Raw genomic sequence first — 19,831 nt, forward strand, 5'->3', positions numbered from 1 at the left:
CCCACGCGGCAACGCGAGATTAGCTTCTTCCCTCCCATCTCCGGCCCTATCTCTCTCGCCTTTCCCGTGTCCGTCCCCCATGGCGCCGCGACTAACGCGCGCACGATGATGCCCGCCACGGCAGCGCGGCCGTGGACGCCGGTGGTGCCGGCGTGAGGCGGTGAGCTAGGGGCGCATTAAGGTAGTAGGCTACTTATTATTATACGGGAGTAAGTTTGCGAGCCGTTTGGTTGGGACGTTTAGCGGCGTCATCGGATTATGCTGTCAGGTCAATCCCATTAGTTTCCGTTTCCGTCTTGTTTAATTAATTTATATTTATTAAACAAAAGTCATCATTTATTAAAGGAGATGTGCAACTCAAACCGGCTTTCAGATAAGAAAGAGAGACCAGGTGGGTCTCAGAATTTACTACTTCCATCCATATATATCCACATACGGAACATCATGAAGAGAGTTCTGTCAAAAACCGCTTTTACCACCACGCCACGCGGTAGTGATAGTGATGAGGATATTAAATTTGCCCAAATAAGCATGCACCACCAGTACGTAGTTCTGTTCCACAGTCTAATTAAGCTAAAACGCCATGATTACGGGGGGAGCTACTGTCATAACAGCCTCAGGTGGAACCACAGGCGGTGGCGGAGGCTCGAACGGAGGTGGAGATGGAAGCCGTGCCCGCGCCAGCTGGCTCCTCCCCTCGACGCGCATTGGCGATACTGGTGGGCTCACCTCTTCCTCCTCCTCCTCCTCCTCCTCCCCTGAGCCCCCTATCGCGATCGCGGTGGCAGCATCCTCTCCGGCGCGCGGCCTGACATCCCCTGGGCCTGAAGTCACTTGAGGCAAGCCTGTCATTGCAGCATCATTCACATCTTGGTGTTGACCCAGATTTAACTTTCCCCCCTGATCTTTACCCTGCATCACTGGTGCTGCAATTGGCATGGGGAAGATCGAGTTAAAGTTGTCATCATCAGACATCAGTTTGTACTACCTACTGCAATCTAATAAGTTTGTACTACCTACTGTCCGCGGCAGCCAGAGTCTGAGGCCAGCAAAGACGGCAGTAGCGACGGCTGCAGCGCACAGCAGCCCCACTGCAAGCCACAGCCTCAGTGGCGAAGCTGAAGGCGCCTCTGGCTTGGCCGCCGGCGGCGGCGGCGAGCCAGGCTCGCAGCTGTCTTCGTCCCGAGGTACCGATCGACGGCCCCCGCAGCTCTTATACCATTCCCATACTTGTGCTACTGACAGATCGGACACATCGAACTCGGCTGCGTCGGCGACCCTGCACAGGCAATTGGTGTCCTGCTCCACTGTCAACAGGACGGTAGCGCAGCAGAGAGCACCGGGAGCATCCGTCTCAATACGGCACAGCTGGGTCAACTGAGACGCCATCAGCGATGCATCACATGTGGGGCCTGCCGCTGCGGTACCGCCTCCGGTTGACACATGCGCGGCTGCAACCAATTGAATCAAGATATAGAATTCCAATCAAATTGATCCAACAACCGATTCATGCATATATACTTGTTTCATCATTATCCCAGCAAGCACCAAATCAAGACGATCCAAACAACCGATCCAAGCAATATATGGTTATTGTATGGGGGTGTGAACTGGAGTTATCATCCAATCAAATTGATCAAACAACCAATTCATGCATATACAGTTGCATTATTATCCCACAGAAATCACAGAACTGCAACAACCGATCCATGCAAGCTAGATAATCCAATCACCCAGCAAGCAGTAATCCAACCGATCCATGCAAGCTAGATAATCCAATCACCCAGCAAGCAGTAATCACCCAGCAAGCAGTAATCCAACCGATCCATGCAAGCTAGATAATCCAATCACCCAGCAAGCAGTAATAACCCAGCAAGCAGTAATCCAATCTAATTGCAACAACCGATATGATCCATGCAAGCAAGTAATGATACATATAAAATTTCAATCAAATTACAAACAAATAAAGGCCACGATTGTGCGCTGCATGTTTGAATCTGCTTATTGTTTTAATTATATCAGATCCGCGAAATAGTGGGGGCTTACAGTGGGTGGTGCAGTCGTCTTCCGCGGCGGCGGCGGCGGCGGCGAGTTGATTAGCCGCGCCGCGCACGGGAAAGGTGGTGGTGGTGGACTCGCAGTCTCTGACTGCCACCACTCCTCCTCCACACAGAAACCCGAGGAGGAGGACGAGGAGGGTGACGCGGGCGGCAGACAACTCCATATCTGCTCGGCGCTGCCCCTGGCGTTTCGCCGCCGCCGCCTCTCCCTCTGCGTTTCGCTCGGCGCTGCCTCTGGCTCGCTCTGCGTCTCTCTACTGCCTCTCGTGGACTTGTCCACCAAGAAAAGAAGAGGAGAGAGTGGGGAGGCCGCGGAAATCAGAGATATTGGTGTGGTGTGAGGCCGATGTTATGCGAAAAATCCCTTGACATTTTCATTAATGAATCCGCAGTCCAAGCAAAACCGTTATGCACACTGAACGCTGTCAAACTTTTCGCCCACAGATCCCTGATGTATATTTTATTTGGACGTGAGGAACAGAAAATTCGTCATTTTTACAGAAAACCGCCCGCACACAATTCCGCAGGGGACACCTTCTCCGGTTGCGCTAGCTCCCACTCCAGGTCCAGGGAGTCCTCTGATCCTCTCTCTCCCCTCCCCGCCGCCGCCACCGTCGGCCCGTGCGACTTGCCGGTGTTTCAGCCTCCGGCGCTGGCGCAAGTACGAGATCCGTCGTCCACCACCCCCATGTGGCACGACGTCTTCAGCCTTGCCCCCGAGCTCTAGCCACGACCTAAATGGAGTACCCACCTTCTCCGCTGTCGTTGCGCCGCGGCGGCCCTTGTTCCCAGTCGCGGATCGACGATGGCGCCTGGGGCTCGCCATGCCACCAGGTGGTTCTCCGCCTCGCGCTACCGGGAGGTCGGAAGAGGGGCGCCCGGGCGGAGTCCAACCCAGTCGCAGCGAGTGCGAGGGTCTCTCCAACGTGCTCGCCGGCTCTCTGCTTCCCCGACAGCCTCCTGCTCCTCCGCTTCCACAACCTTCTTGGTCAAGGGCATGGTGGCCACTGTAGTGAGCTTGCAGCCGAGGATGGTGACTGTAGATGTGCAGGATTACAAGTACGCAAGTATGTACTACAGTGCCTACCCAGCTTATGCCCATTGAGGTAATGGTCTGCTCAGTTCTGAGTATTCGGTGCTTGATTTGTCCTTTAATGTTATGCCAGTTATCTATTCGTATTACATGGTTTTGTCCTGTAATGTTATGCCAACAATCTATTTGGATTCCAATTTTCAGGGCATGTTGGTGCTGACAATCCTCATCAGAGTTGTCAATAAAACCTCTGAAGGTAACTGCAGTCCAGTGCGATATTATTCACATGTCTTTTCAGGGCGAACATAATAGGTGTTGTACTTTTATTTGGTAGTTGTAATTATGATGCACTTTATCAGAAGATTATTGCGATGCAAGAAGGCTCGTGTTCATCGACGGGCTTTGAAAGTTCTCCCTGTAACGACATATTCATGCATCACGAGGGGATACTGTTGTCACCGTGAATACAAGGCTATTGATTCTTCACAGAGCAAGTGTCAGTCGATTTCTGCTATCCAGGATCCAATAACTTGTGGTGTTGTCTGTGTATGTTTGGCAATTAAGGTTTCTTCTCCCTGTCTGTAGCTAAATCAATACTTGAATTTCACAGACCACAGCATGTACAGATCTTCACTGAGGTTTCAAGTGCTCAAGCTATAAATCTAAATCCTATCCCATTAGTCTTTACGGAGTAATTTGCAGTACGTGATGATGACTTGAGGCCAAGGAGGAATTATGTCTTTAACTGTTCGAGATATGATAGTGTCATGGTTCATCGAGTGTGGTTTGCTTCTGTGCCATTCTTTCTCTTTAGTTGTGAATTTGTGATCCTATCCAAGAGTGGTGTGCGTGCTGTTGTAGCTATCCTTCATATAGTAGATTAAGATTGCACTTTCAGATAACCCTGTTTCAGAGCATCTGCTTCCATCAGAGCAAGTGGTCAAGCTACAGCTTATGTTATCTTCTGTTGGTTCATCTACTTGTTGCTAGCTTATGTTATCTCCTGGTTATTCAAGTGTGACAGCTTATGTTATCTCCTTGTGGTTCATTTATTTGTGTTTACCGTACTATAATTTTTTGGTACAGGGAGGACCAGGTCTTATACTGCCATGTTCTTAGGTTATCTACAAATTTGAAGGACCTGATTGGTAGGAGCGAAACAAATCTTTTCATTTACTTATATATTTTTTTGAAACGAATCAGGCAGTCTCAGGTTACATGGTAGTTACATGGGCTTAATCACGCATCCAAAGATTTACCAAGTATTAAGACTTGAGGAAAAACATGCCGATGTAATCAAAATTTCAGAACTTTGGAGTTCACCAATGACCCCTATTTTTTTCTTCTGAAATTTACATTAACATTATCATAATGCATTTTATCCAGTTTGGGATTTTCCATCCATCGTAGCTGATTAGGAATCATACTTTTTTTTTGTTTATGTGCATCTACAAGAGCACTTACAAGTTACACCAATTATATGGGACCTGAATATGATCAGGAGTACTTTAGCATAGTTTCGCCTATGTGATTTGTGAATTGTTGATACATAATGCACTCTGATCCCTGGTTTGGGTATATCATGTGTGCTACAAACTACCAGAAAATAAGTTGTATGTTATAGGCTGGATGGATAGTTGAGCATTGTATGAGGTGCCCAGTTACGTCTTTGTTGGCAAATAGTTAATATGCCATATTTTGCTAATGTACTGTCAGTATTACCATGTCAACTAATTGGTCAATTTGTTTTTCAGAAGAAAATCCAGTTATATTATTTTTAGCTTTTACTTTTGTTTTGAAAGCATGCCCTTGCTTCATGTTTCATAGTCTGAAATGGAATGGTGGTTACGCGTTACCATGATACAAAGATATTCTCATCCGTTGGGATAAATAGTGCTTTTAGTAGCGCATGGTAGGGCACCGCGAAGTGCGCCATATTTTCTTGTCGTCTTTAAATGGCCGTTTAGGTGAACAATGCTGAGACTACCCTGCTATGTACTTGACGCACTCCAACTCCATTAACTGGAGATTCTATTTTTGTGTTTATTAGTGTCATCTTATGAACGGTACAATACCTATACTTATTGAGACCAATGCATCGTATAACGTACTATGTTTGTACCAACTTATTATCAGCAATTTGAAGTCGAATATACAGTATTATATGTGTTTTTATTATATAATAATATGCTCATGTTTCCTACTATGAGTTCCTCTGAAGTTTTGTGCTTTACCGTTTCAGACGAATTAGATTGCCTCTGAACAAGTGATGCTTTGTAGTAATAGGCATTTTTTCTTTAAGCTTAGTCAGTACAAAAAAATATGCTTATTCAGTGTTCTATCTGGTTTCCCAAAAGTTGGAATTCCTATTTACTTGATCTAGACAAAGTTGTATTGTCCACAACAACATTTGAGGTTTATGTGGTTTATGTCAGTTTTTCCAGCTGCTGCTAAGGAAGGAAGTTCAGTAGCATTCAGCTATTTTTTTTATACGGAAAGAAGGAAGTGCCTATTGTTCTTTGCATCTACCAATACTTGCTTGTTACTTTGTTAGTAATCTGTCCTATATTGGTGTTCCAATTTAATGTTCATGTTTGATAATCCGCTTTTTCCTTCTTCTCTCTTACAGAGTCCTTTTGGGTTTCCTGACAAAACAAGTGTTGCATCGTTCGATTTGTTTTGTAGACAACTCAGGTTGATGTCCATTTTTTAGATTTAGCTCTTCTACCTTTTCACTGTAACTCACTGTGACCATGCCTGCTTCGGCTTGTGCCTATACACACATACCAACTATTTCATGAAATAGATAAATCATCCAACTCTCATTTTATTTTGAATTGTTTTGATTGAATTCCAATTTTCCAGATCTCAGAATAGTGCATTGGCAACAATAGAACATTTCAGTATATATGAATTAGGCAATTGCTGTTCTAACAAATAATAATAATGATGAAAGGTAGTTCTATCAATAAAAAATAATTGTATTTATTTTTCCTGGTATTTTATATTTATATTTCAAATGAAGAAGTATGCCAATGCTTATGATCTAGTCTTCCGTGCGAAGGCTTCAACTTGAGTGCTTAATCAAGTAAGCCTACTAGATCAGGAAGCAACTATCTCATGTTTTAAAAAAAAAAAAACTTTCTAATCAGATTAGTTGGAACTTCATGGACATACATTTACATTCTTGGCTGCACATGTTCTATTTGCTTACTGTCTTCTCATGATGTCCCTTAACCTATTATTATTCTTGGCAGGGCTGCACATTGACCATGTTCTGTTTGTTGCACCTTGCATGTGTGCACTACTTCTCTATGAACCAGGTATAGTAAGCCTTCCCCTCTAGCCTTTGTTTATTCCTTTTTTTTTTGTACGGCTGCTTTTTGTGTGTGTGTTTACAGAAAGGTTACTATAAAATGCATGCAGTTTCGGTCTGCCAGTCCTGTTGTTGGCCAGAACATTGTTGCCTGACATCTACCATATGTTAACTATGCAAATTCTAAAAAACCATAGTAGCACATGGGTTAATTTTTATGATCTTAGCACCTGCAATGGCCTATGGGGTTTATGCAAGTTGACAACTTAATGTCCACTATGCTTCTCCACCTACATTTTGATCCAAAAAAACGTTTGAACCCTATTGCCGCTTGCCGTCGATCTGGACCATTCAAGGCTAATATCGACCTGGACCATTCAAGGCCAACTACATCGCCTCTGCTAAGTTGTGTATTTTTGGTTTGCCAACTAATAATGATGTTTTTCCTTCAATCTGGTCATGCTGGTTATTACCTGATGATACAGATTTCCTTTCCCTTGGCTAAAATTTGTCATGTTTGTAACTGGCACTTAACACAGGCCTTGATTTTTCTTGCATTGCTATTTTACTCTTTTTTCTCTCTCTCCTTGCTGGTTACCTGACTATGGGATGCTTCTGTTGCTAGATTCATACTTTTGAGAGACTCTATTGTAGATTAGGACGTATGAATTGGGCGAGAATAGAACATACTCCATATTCATTGATCCTTTTTCACAATGTGTGACCATCCTGTCTCATGGTATTGGTATTCTAGGGACCTTCAGCAGTTCAGGCCCTTTTTAAATTAGTTTCGTTGGCCATTACAAGTGGGGAAGCGAAACAATTATGCCATTTCGTTTGTCGGTTCTTATAATGAACAAGTTGATGGTGAAGATCATGGCTTATGCTTGCAAGACGGCGGAAATTACCGATGCTGGAATTTCGCGTGAATTGCCCAGTCCTTGATGGATAGTCATTATAGCACGAAAAATATGTGGTCATGGCTATATGTTCTTCCTGCTGTATTTACTTGGGATGGATCTCCCTAGCTCTTTCAGCCAATAACGCTTGATGTTCTACTTATGTTTGTGAAGTAAGATAGTTAAGCTTACTGTCTTTTCAGCCAATAACACTTGATGTTCTACTTATATTTGTGAAGTAAGATAGTTAAGTAAGCTTACTGTCATTTCAGCCAATAACACTCGATGTTCTACTTATATTTGTGAAGTAAGATAATTAAGTAAGCTTACTGTCATATCCTGCAGTTGTAGAGGATCTGTTCAAGAGAAGGGAACCAATGCCCCTTCGATGGATCCAATCTACTTTCTTCAGCCACTAAAAGAAAAGTAATTTTTGACAGCCTTTGGGCTTTTCTTTTGTCTTTTTGAGTTTAATGGTGAGGTGAAAATCAGAGGATCTGTTCAAGAGAAGGGAACCAATGCCCCTTCGATGGATGCAATCTACTTTCTTCAGCCACTAAAAGAAAAGTAATTTTTGACAGCCTTTGGGCTTTTCTTTTGTCTTTTTGAGTTTAATGGTGAGGTGAAAATCACAAAATGAGAGATATGTGTTCTCCAATCGATGCAAAGATATGGTCATTCTGATTGTAATTTCGACTATCGTTTAATTATTTGTTATAGCCTCTTCGGAATCATCTATTGAGAACTACGGTGTATCATATTCCTCTTTTCTATCAACGAAAAATGTAGAGCACAAGATCATATTCCATTTTGTCCAGGAACACATTTATTACTCGCAGTGGCACCCTCTATCAGTATATATTTGCTCACTATTATTAATTATTTTCTAATATAATCCATATATATTTCTTTACAACACTCACTATTATTAATTTTATTTTCTAATATAATCCATATATATTTCCTTACAACACTATCTTCAGTAGCAAGCCTAGGCGGAACTGTCGCTGGTGGTTGGCCCAGGCACTGGTCCAGGCGAGCAGTATTTTAGAGTGGGAAATTTATATTCTCTATTATATACCTAATAAACGTCACAATCACAAAGCGCTCGAACTCAAGATCATATATAAATAGGGATGCAAATTTGCAGCCCTACCGCTAAACTATGAACAATTTTGTGTAGTTCTGTACACATTATTATTTTATACCCCGTGAAACTGCCCGGGCTAGGGAGCATCTCTTCTTATCAAAGCAGGGAGCTTTGGCCAGCAACCAGGCCGTCCACGTCGCCCCGAAATCCGCTCGCCGTCCGATTCGCCGATCGACGGGCCGTCTTGGCTCCGCATCACGCTACAGGCCGACCTGCCCGGTACGAAGCCCTCGGAGGCTCTCCCCGACCCCGACGCCCTCCTCCTTTCCGCTCTCTCTCTCTCTCGCGCGCTCTCTCCCTCCCTCGCTGACGCCTCGCAACGCGGCTCAGGCGAAGGCGCGGGACGACCTCGGCGGTGGCCTGCCCTCCGCGCGGCGGCGGCCTCCCTCCTCCTTCTCCTCCTCCTCCTCCACCACCTCCGCCACCGCGCCGCTTCCTCCTCGCCACGCACAGCGGCGGGTCGCGCGGCCTAGGGTTTCGCCCCTCCGTCGCTGGTCGTCCCCACGGCCCCGCGGCCAGCCAGCGGCGGCCCTGACGCGCCGGAGGCCTCTGGCGGCGGAGGAAACTCCGTGGTGGCCATGCATGACGACGGGGAGGTCACGTCAGCAACCTCGGCGGTGGATCTGGAGCGGCTGCTCGCGGGGCCCCTCCCGGCGGCCGATCTGAGGCTGGAGCACGCCGTCGACCTCGCGCAGCCAACGGAGGCGGTGGATCTGCGGCGAGCAGCCGGATCTAGCGCGAGCCCTCCCTGTCTCCACTAGATCCGCCTGCATGGCCTCCACCGATGGCCGGTGCGCGGCCGGCACGGTGGCGCACGTCCGCGAGCTGGCCCCCGCTGCCCCTCGCAGGTGGCCGGGATGCAGCTCCTTCGACCTCGCCTCGCAACCGGACCTCAAGCTCGCCCGCCGCATCGGCACCGGCCATCGGTATAATGGAGGTAATTAGGAGGGAGGTTTGCTGGGTTACAAAGAATTACTTCCTAGCCCGAATTTCTCGGTTGGTTATCGCCCAGCAATTGGCAGTTTGTGGAATCCTGGATGGAAAACCTCAGAAGTGTTCATAAACTCATGTTATTTCAGTTGCTGTACATATAGCAATAAGGTTAAATACTTGCTCACTTCTTTTATTTAAGAGCCTTGATCTGCTTCTATGAAATTCCAGTACTGCACTTCCTTGGTTGAAGCTAAAAAATATGCATGCACGCTGCTTTATGCCATGTACAGCAGCACCATAGTGAAGTTTTCCCACAAGTACTTAGGCTCATATATTATCTTAGTTGACCTGATAAATCAGGTTTCTTGCTTGTGTTTACCATCTATTTTAGACTTCTGTAACAAGAGCCTCACAACTCATCTTGGAAACGCACAATTGGCAGAAGCATTGGATAGTTTGATATATATATTAAGATGGGGAAATAAAATATTTTTAGCTGTATCTGATGAAGCTGTATCTCGTATATGTGCAGGTTGGGACTGCCCAAATTGCAACCACTGGAATGGTTGCGCTTAGTTATGTACAAAAAGTATCTGAAAAGGTGAGTGTTTTTCATGTCGTATTTAATGCTTACATCTTTTTCTGCTTTTATAACAGCCTCGCTACATAAGCAATTGTGTGCAGGTTTCCCTTGCATCTGATTTCATGTACAGTTCAGTGACAAAAGATGTAACAACAACCTTTGGTTATGATTATATGCTGAGACAGGTATCCTTGTCAGTTTCACCCATTTGTTATTTTTTCCATGCTTCAAGTTGTTATTGTAATGCATGTGTTAGCTAAAACGCTTGAGGGTCTCCATTTTTCATGAGTTGGGTTATGTCACATGAATATCAAATGGGTCTTTTTGGCTAACAACTTATATTGTTCTATGGCCTTACGGTATTCAAGTTATGTGAGGTCACATGAATATTAAGTGAAAATATATTGATTATCGAATTTGCAGTGTCGATTGAGGGGGAAACTGGATACCAATGGCGTAGTTTCTGCTCTTTTGGAGAAGCGATTGACTCCGTCCGTCACTTTCCAGTTGTATGCAGAGGTCAGTTTGACAAACTTACTCTACTATTTAGTACTCCGTCCGTTTGTTTTTATATGGCGTGTGACAAATTAGTGAGCTAATTTCCTGTCTTACTTGCAAGGGGAACTTCACAAACGCTGGTTCAAACTGCCCTGCAAACATAGTGGAACCAAATGGCGACGACAGGAAGTGGTAGAAGACACCTTGTTATTTAGTATAGTGTTAAATGTAAGGGCTACAATAACTGGTGAAAACTGCACTCCATGCCCAGCCCTCCTCCCCTCAATCACTGTTAATTAGAGTTGCTTACAGGTTTGTGGAATCCTGGATGGAAAAGCTCAGAAGTGTTCATAAACTCATGTTATTTCAGTTGTTGTGCATATAGCAATAAGATTAAATACTTGCTCACTTCTTTTATTTAAGAGCCTTGATCTGCTTCTATGAAATTCCAGTACTGCACTTCCTTGGTTGAAGCTAAAAAATATGCATGCACGCTGCTTTATGCCATGTACAGCAGCACCATAGTGAAGTTTTCCCAGAAGTACTTAGGCTCATATATTATCTTAGTTGACCTGATAAATCAGGTTTCTTGCTTGTGTTTAGCATCTTTTTTAGACTTCTGTAACAAGAGCCTCACAACTCATCTTGGAAACGCACAATTGGCAGAAGCATTGGATATTTTGATATATATATTAAGCTGGGGAAATAAAATATTTTTAGCTGTATCTGATGAAGCTGTATCTCGTATATGTGCAGGTTGCGACTGCCCAAATTGCAACCACTGGAATGGTTGCGCTTAGTTATGTACACAAAGTATCTGAAAATGTGAGTGTTTTTCATGTCGTATTTAATGCTTACATCTTTTTTAGCTTTTATAGCAGCTTCACTACATAACCAATTGTGTGCAGGTTTCCCTTGCATCTGATTTCATGTACAATCAAATGACAAAGGATGTAACAACAACCTTTGGTCATGATTATATGCTGAGACAGGTATCCTCGTTAGTTTCACCCATTTGTGATTTTTTTCATGCTTCAAGTTGTTATTGTAATGCACGTGTTAGCTAAAACGCTTGAGGGTCTCCATTTTTCATGAGTTGGGTTATGTCACATGAATATCAACCGGGTCTTTTTGGCTAACAGCTTATATTGTTCTATGGCCTTACGGTATTCAAGTTAAGTGAGGTCACATGAATATTAAGTGAAAATATATTGATTATCGAATTTGCAGTGTCGATTGAGGGGGAAACTGGATACCAATGGCGTAGTTTCTGCTCTTTTGAAGGAGCGATTGACTCCGGCCGTCACTTTCCAGTTGTCTGCAGAGGTCAGTTTGACAAACTTACTCTACTATTTAGTACTCCGGCTGTTTCTTTTTATATGGCGGGTGACAAATTAGTGAGCTAATTTCCTGTCTTACTTGCAAGGGGAACTTCACAAACGCTGGTTCAAACTGGCCTTGCAAACATAGTGGAACCAAATGGCAACGACAGGAAGTGGGAGAAGAGACCTAGTTATTTAGTATAGTGTTAAATGTAAGGGCTACGATAGCTGGTGAAAACTGCACTCCATGCCCAGCCCTCCTCCCCTCAATCACTATTAATTAGAGTTGCTTACAGTTAACTTAGGAAACGATGTTGGAGACATCCAAAATCTTTGCTTTCCAGTTTTTTAGGAGTCTATATGGCCACTCGGCAATTTCAGCCGACCACCCGAACTTTGAGCTATTGAGTGCACAGGTAATTTGGTTTCATATTCCGGGTTTGTTGACTCTAACCAGCAGTCTATATTTGGTTGTCTAATGACTCTTTTATGTTTTTTTTCTTTGTCATTGCGAGTGTCAAGCCTGAAAATATTTACATGCCATTGCTGTTTTCCAACTTTTTCCCGAACATGTCAGTGCCAATGTTGCTTGACACCAAATATCCTCTTCTCAGCTATACCGTTTGAGAATATGCAGCCATTATTATCACTGTTTGTGTTTTATGCTCTTTTTTTCCTGGGGCATCTTCGTATGTTTTCGTGGATATTGCTTTCTACACTTCGCCTGCGGTTGTCGTGAGCTCAGGGTGGCACAGTTCTAGCCGCCAAGCAGGCTCTAAGCCTCCTAAGAGCACACATAGTCTTAAACATTTGATTTCATACATTCGTGTCTTAATTCGATGAACCTCAAATTTGAATTGGTACTCAAATGGTACATGTTGCTATGTTCTGGCTTCAGAGATACATGTACAACTACCCCTCAAGTTGTCTTTCTATTTACGGCTATGCCGAGACTATAAATCAGCATTTATCTAGATGTTTAGGTTGCTTTATAGAATAGTTTTCTCATTGATATATTTGTCTACAGATAGAGTACCTTTTATACCTTAGGTTTGTAGCAGGAAGATAGCATGCTCTTCTGCATTATGAAACAATTATATTAAATTTTATTAACAGTAATATACTTGACTAGATAAATGGATGAGTGTCTCACTGTCTCCTTCCTAGGTGACTTCGATAATGAGATTTTAAATGTTGACCTGTTTATACATTTTTGCCATGATGCTTAATATGTGCTATATTATTGGTCTATTTTTTCAGTTAAATGTTGAGCCACTGGGTGCATCATGTCATGCATGCCATATTTTTGTGATATTCTTTACGCACCAGACTGTTGTAAATGCCTAGCTTCCAATTAATGGCACAAATCTATCATCTAGTTGACCAATGGGCTTAGTAATAATGAACTACGGAAATCCAAAGAATGAGAGTCTTGTTATTTATGTTTGCTAGCTATAATAAAGGAAGATCTTATGGTATACGTGCTCACTAATCAGCTCTCGTTTTGTGCAGACTGTGCCAGTTAACCCAAAACCTTTCCTGAACAACCTGACAGGAACCCTGTTATTGTCAAACTCAAGTGGGGTATGGAGTACAGAGGTAATATCTCCTTTTTATATTCAGTTTGAACCGGAACATTTTAGTTTCCAGATACTGCCCCTGCTCTTAATCAAACTGAAAAACTTTTATTATACATTCCCAGGTTATCTTGCTTCGGTGGACTCCTATATGAATCTCCAGGTACTAATTTCATAGTTTGGCTGTCATACTATTAGAGTGGTCGTGTATTGAATACTTTTTTGATGAATAGCTAATCATCAATTGGGTCTAAATGACATACAAAATTCATTGCTGCCTTTTTTTCCCTACTGTGTGCAGCTTGCCAACACTGAGGATTACATTGATGGGCAATTCTCTGGAAATCTGGGAGAGATTCTAATCAGGTAATGTTTCTTGTTCCTTTCTTTCTAGCTTATGTCAAGTAGTAGTGTTTTGTAATAAATCTAGATATAGAACTGGGAAAAGCTTGCATACATCCTGTCATCCTGCTGCCCTATTCCAACTTCCGATACTTGGAAAGTACTATGCTAGTGTTGATCAAGTTACATGTTAAGGAAGGGTAGGGCTTCTTCAAAACTTAAATTGGTGTGAACTGGATCTTCGGTCGATAGTATCTGATCAAACTAGGCCCTGTTGCATTGCATAATCATTTGGCCCCCGTATGATTCAGTTTTATGTTTCTACATCTACATACAGGTGCAACAGCGTTCTGTATCTCCTAGCCGTTCCAGAGGATGCAGAGATAGAGGATGCAGAGTGAGAAGATGCGATCCATGTTAGATTGATAAATGCAATATGATTCTGACATGTATGTTTGAATATGCCAGTGACAACTACACCTACCAGATACGAACTTATGATCTTTTGAGTGATGAAACATGATGATAGTAGGGCTTGAGGTGCTGTACAAACTGCTTTCAGTTAGACAATGCTGTCATTCAACTGAATGTGAGGGGTATCAGATTTCTTGAACAACTCTTGCCTCATTGCCTACTACCACAGATTATCTGAATGTGAAGTATGATGCGGCTCAAGGTATGCAAATTATTGTGCTCCAATCTTTCGTTCTTTGTACCTGACATAGCTACATTTGACTCCTAATATTGTTTCCATGCAAAGATTAAACATATTTTCCCCCTGCGCCTTAACCAGGTGATTTGCCGGCGCGCGCGATGGCGCGCATGATGGACTAGTACAATACAAATGTAGCATGAGAAGGCAGGAACAATGCAGGGTACACACTGATGAATAAGAACTGAGTGGCAAATGGGCCCAATAAATGTTGGGTTTAGGAAGATAATATAGACTTATTTACAAAGCATACATATATATTTGGACTGCATTTTCTATTGTTAACAAATTTGAGGTTGACAATGCAATTCTTTTTTCATGTGAGGGCATATAATAAAGTTTTGAGTAGATATTAGATGGTGTACCAAGTGTCCAAGTCAAAGGGGAAACTAATAGAACAGCAAAGATGCCCTTGATACCACTTGCCATGCCTTCAGATATTCACATTCACAAAGCTTCAAGTTTACAATTTTATTGAGTATGGCATGAGGAACTCGATCATCTGCTAAAAAACAGAAAAGCTAGCTTAAAACTCTGATATGATGTAGGTCTTCAAAAGTAAGGTGACCCTTCCATCCATTTGTCTTCCTTTTCTTTGTTTATGAAAACACTGCTGCTTTGTCTTCCTTTTCTGTACCTCCCAACACTACTGGAAACAGAGACTTTGCCGAGTGCAAAATTCTTTGCCGTGTGTCAAAAATCGGACACTCGGCAAAGACCTTTGCCGAGTGCTGCACTCGGCAAAGAATTACACTCGGCAAAGAGTTCTTTGCTGAGTGCCGGGCACTCGGCAAAAAAGGGCACTCGGCAAAGGACTTCTTTGCCGAGTGCCCGACTCGGCAAAATCTCAGCACTCGGCATAGGCTGCCCGAGTAACGGCGTTCGGCCACGTCCTTCTTTGCCGAGTGCCTGCTGTTAGGCACTCGGCAAAGATTTGATTTTTTTTTAAAAATTTCTTTGCCGAGTGTCCCAGATCTGGCACTCGGCAAAGATTTAATTTTTTTTTAAAAATTTCTTTGCCGAGTGTCTCAGATCTGGCACTCGGCAAAGATTTTTTTTTTGAAAAATACTTTGCCGAGTGCCCCTGGCACGGCACTCGGCAAAGATTTAATTTTTTTTTTAAATTTCTTTGCCGAGTGGTCCTGTGGAGGCACTATGCAAAGAGGAAATTTTTTAAAAAAAATTCAAAACCCTCTTTGACGAGTGCCTCTTTGCCGAGTGCCAAGAATAAGGCACTCGGCAGAGAGGGTTTTGAATTTTTTTAAAAAAAATTCCTCTTTGCCGAGTGCCTCCACAGGAGCACTCGGCAAAAAAATTAAAAAAAAAAAATAAATCTTTGCCGAGTGCCGTGCCAGGGGCACTCGGCAAAGTATTTTTCAAAAAAAAATCTTTGCCGAGTGCCAGATCTGAGACACTCGGCAAAGAAATTTTTTAATTTTTTTAATCTTTGCCGAGTGCCTCCCTGATCCGGCACTCGGCAAAGGGCGGTTGGGGGGACTTAGTCGTTTTTGGCCGGCCGGGCAGTCGAACCGACAGCCAGCCAGCCCCCGCGCCCACGCCGGCCTACTCGCCCGCGCTGCCCGCGCCCTGCCCCCGGCCGCGCCGCCCTACCCCTGGCCGCGCCCTGCCCCCGGCCGCGCCTCGTGGACCGCCCGCCCCGACGCCGCCCGTGCCCGACCCCGTTCCCGACGCCGCCCGCCCCTACCCCTGGCACCCGTCAGGTATGCCTTCTCTCTTGTTGTTGTCGAGGTGGTGGTAGTTGTAGTAGTATTAGTTGTACTAGTGGTAGTAGTAGTACAACTATTGGTAGTAGTAGTAGTAGAATTAGTGGTAGTAGTAGTAGTAGTAGTAGTAGTAGAACTAATGGTAGTAGTTGTAGCAATAGTGGTAGTAGTAGTAGTAGAACTAATGGTAGTAGTAGTAGCAATAGTGGAAGTAGTAGTACAAGTAGTGGTACTACTTGGATATATTCTTCTGCATTGATTGATATCCAAACTACATGGCTTCTCTTGAGACATATGTGCTTGTCGGCCATCGTGCCGTTGTTTTTTGCAGGTTTTCGAAACCTCACCATGCAGGAGAGGTTCTGCCGAAATGTTTTGTAAATGACAATATTTTGTTCCATTTTTGTAGAGAAGTGCCCGTCGGAGCCGAGTCGGAGTTCCCACCGCCGTGCCAGTCTGCCTGCACTGCGTCGTCTCGCCACTGCACCGACCCGCCACGGCCCCGCTAGCCTGACTCCGCCGCCACCCTAGGTATGACCCCTCTTTTCGTATCATGGTCATAGATCGCGTAACCCAGTTAGGTGTCTCCCGTTCGAAAGAGATACGGTTGGAGGTATGCAGATCTTTGCATATCTATGACCGTATTTGTTTCGGATTGTCCATGTTTTTTTGGACAGCCCGCGGATGCGTAGATGGGTTATTTTCCATGTTCTGCTCCGGTCCGAGATAGAGTTTCGGCATCACCTCCCTGTTGTTCTCCGGATACGCACTCTTCTTTGGCAGGACGTGTATCTAGAGAACAGCGGGGAGGTGTTGCCGAAATTCTGTCTCGGATAGGAGTAGAGCATCGAAACTAACTTCATCTACGCATCTGCGGGTGGGATTAGGACCTATCCTCACCTATTAGACAGTAGGAACACCATGTAGATGCAATTGATGGTTACATTACTCGCTGATACATATGTTAGAGGATGGATGACCGTCAGTGGATGTACACGGGCTAGAGAAGTCAGAGTGATTACACCACGGAATGGATGAACAAGACCGATGCTTTCTTGAACAGTGCATTTGGCAACACTGCTAAAGGACATTGCCTAGTTTTGTGTCCCTGCAGCAAATGTGGAAACAGGAGAAGGGTAAACAAGGTGGAAATGGGTAAACATCTTGTGAAGAATGGATTTACGTCGGACTACACCCGGTGGGTCCATGTAAGTGCAATCAAGCCCTATTGTGGGTTTTGGCATTGATGACCACCAAATTAAAGGACTAATGAGATTTATCAAGATGACAAGCAGGGAATCGAAAAATGAGGATGATGTACAGGTTGCAAGTGTCCTAATTACAAAAGGTGGCTAGGCCTAGCTCAAAGGAGGTTTAAATTCTTTTATGTTTTGAAATTGAGTCTAGGGAAAGCCGTACTACTAAGAGGGATTTTAGGACAGTTAGTCAACTGTTGAACCAGATGCTCAAATTCACAGATCTACATCATCTCACCTAGTCAAAACAGCCAGCCAAATTTCATATCATGTTACCTATTTTGGCTAGGGCGGCAGTGCCGCCCTATTAAGAACGGCAATGCCGCCCTTAACTAACCGTTGGGCTCAAGGGGTATTTATACCCTTCAGGCCCGGCCCACAACGGTCATCTTCTTTACTAAGTCATTCTGCTCGAGAAAAATAGAACCAAAGCTCACCCTCTCTCCTCCATTGTTGCTCCTCCATCCCTGAAGCTAATCCTTGATTCCAAGCATCAAAACTTGAGAGAAAAGGCAGCAAAACTCGATTGGAGAGTAGATCCACTGATTCCCAAAGTCTAAGAGCATTTGGTTCATGTTTGGCCGGCGGTTCTAGGGTTTGTTACTCTTGGAGCTTTCTCCTAGCCGGCTAGGCGTCGCCCTTGCGCTTGCCAACTCGTGTGGCAGCCTTGGGAGGTTTGTAACCTCATTCAAAAGCTAAGAAATCACCCCTCACTTCAAGAGTTCATTCTCTTGATTTGAGAGCGAGGGTAAGGCAAGCCTTTGTGGCAAGCTCAAGCCTTTTGTGGCTTCCTCAACAACGTGGACTTAGGAAAACCTTGGTGGTGAGCTGAACCACGGGATAAATCTTGTCTCTTGCGTGCTTTATCTTATTTACTTGCTGGTTTAGTTCATTACTAGCTAGTGTGTTAGGGTTTGGTTGCTCAATCCATTATTGTGTGGAGTTTCTGTGGTATTCAGTCTTCGAACTGAATCTTATCTTTATATCGCAAGATTAAGCAGTTAAAGGGGTCAGGTTCTTATCTGTAAAATGTCAGCCGTGTTTGATTTATTTTCGAAGAGCGGCAGTGCCGCCCTATAAGGCCGGCAGTTGAAAGGTCCTAATGGCTAGAGGAGGGGTGAATAGCCTAATAAAATTCTACAACAACACTTAACAAAATATGTTAGACAATTATGCGGCGAAGCGATTGTTGCACTAGCCTACTAAAAGGCAAGCCACCTACCACAATTCTATTTTGAATAGAGTATATCCACACAATAGCTATGACACTTAGCTAAATTAGTGTGCTCTCAAAGACTAACTAAAGAGCAACACTAATCAAACAAACAAGCTCTCACAACTAGCTATACTAAAGAGCTTGATAACTAGTTTGCGGGAATGTAAGAGTGAGCAAGAGAGTTATACCGCCGTGTAGTGGTAGGAACCAATCAATCACAATAATGAATACCAATGTAGACCAATCACCTCGGAATCAAATGATGAACACAATGATTTTTACCGAGGTTCACTTGCTTGCCGGCAAGCTAGTACTCGTTGTGGCGATTCACTCACTTGGAGGTTCACGCGCTGATTGGCATCACTCGCCAAACCCTCAATAGGGTGCCGCACAACCAACACAAGATGAGGATCACACAAGCCACAAGCAGTTTACTAGAGTACCTTTTGGCGCTCCGCCGGGGAAAGGTCAAGAACCCCTCACAATCAAAACGATCGGAGTCGGAGACAATCACCTCCTCCACTCAACGATCCTCGCTGCTCCAAGCCGTCTAGGTGGCGGCAACCACCAAGAGTAACAAGCGAAATCCGCAGCGAAACACAATCACCAAGTGCCTCTAGATGCAATCACTCAAGCAATGCACTTGGATCACTCCCAATCTCACTATGATGATGAATCAATGATCTAGATGAGTGGGAGGGCTTTGGCTAAGCTCACAAGTATGCTATGTCAATAGAAATGGCCAAGAGAGTGAGCTTGAACCGGCCATGGGGCTTAAATAGAAGCCCCCACGAAATAGAGCCGTTGTACCCCTTCACTGGGCACAGATCGGGGTGACCGGACGCTCCGATCCTACTGACCGGACGCTGCACCTCAGCGTCCGGTCGCCCGATGGTGTCCACGTGTCTCCTGCGTTCAACAGCGAACGTTTGATCTCAACGGTCGAATTTGCTGACCGGACGCTCCGATCGAACTGACCGGACGCTAAAGCCTCAGCGTCCGGTCGAGTACAGTAAGCTCCCGAGCATGACCGGACGCGTCCGGTCAACTCGACCGGACACAGCTTAGCGTCCGGTGCTTAACCCTAAGCACTGTGCCAACCGACAGCCTGACCGGACGCACTACTTCAGCGTCCGGTCGTTTCGGACTCAGCGTCCGGTCACTGTTAAACAGTGAGACCGAATTCCTTTCTCCTCTATCTTCTTCACCC

General features: G+C 44.4%; 1 protein-coding gene, 1 long non-coding RNA gene and 1 pseudogene across 4 annotated transcripts; 2 read left to right on the forward strand and 1 right to left on the reverse strand.

Annotated features, from left to right (window-relative positions):
- Window positions 1-410: 410 nt before the first annotated feature.
- LOC136502696 (non-specific lipid-transfer protein EPAD1-like) lies at window positions 411-2,299 on the reverse strand. Of its 2 annotated transcripts, none has more exons than XM_066497937.1 (3): window positions 2,047-2,299; window positions 1,021-1,451; window positions 411-926 (listed from the first exon to the last, which is right to left on the reverse strand). In XM_066497937.1, the coding sequence occupies exons 1-3, from the start codon at window positions 2,222-2,224 to the stop codon at window positions 918-920; spliced, it is 618 nt and encodes a 205-aa protein (XP_066354034.1). In that variant the 5' UTR covers window positions 2,225-2,299; the 3' UTR covers window positions 411-917. The 2 variants fall into 2 exon arrangements, with proteins under 2 accessions (XP_066354034.1, XP_066354033.1); XM_066497936.1 differs by having other exon boundaries at window positions 1,017-1,451.
- A 281-nt stretch (window positions 2,300-2,580) lies between these two features.
- LOC136505274 (uncharacterized) lies at window positions 2,581-8,087 on the forward strand. 2 transcript variants are annotated; one of them, XR_010771163.1, is made up of 4 exons: window positions 2,581-3,166; window positions 3,298-5,787; window positions 6,351-6,416; window positions 7,654-8,087. It is a non-coding gene; the product is annotated as an uncharacterized lncRNA (long non-coding RNA). The 2 variants fall into 2 exon arrangements; XR_010771164.1 differs by lacking the exon at window positions 7,654-8,087 and adding an exon at window positions 7,164-7,647.
- A 3,148-nt stretch (window positions 8,088-11,235) lies between these two features.
- Window positions 11,236-14,593, forward strand: LOC136506101 (probable small nuclear ribonucleoprotein F; annotated as a pseudogene).
- The last annotated feature ends 5,238 nt before the right edge of the window (window positions 14,594-19,831 follow it).

The sequence above is a fragment of the Miscanthus floridulus genome, chromosome 14 (assembly GCF_019320115.1).
Source record: "Miscanthus floridulus cultivar M001 chromosome 14, ASM1932011v1, whole genome shotgun sequence".
In the NCBI taxonomy this organism is placed as follows: Eukaryota; Viridiplantae; Streptophyta; class Magnoliopsida; order Poales; family Poaceae; genus Miscanthus; species Miscanthus floridulus.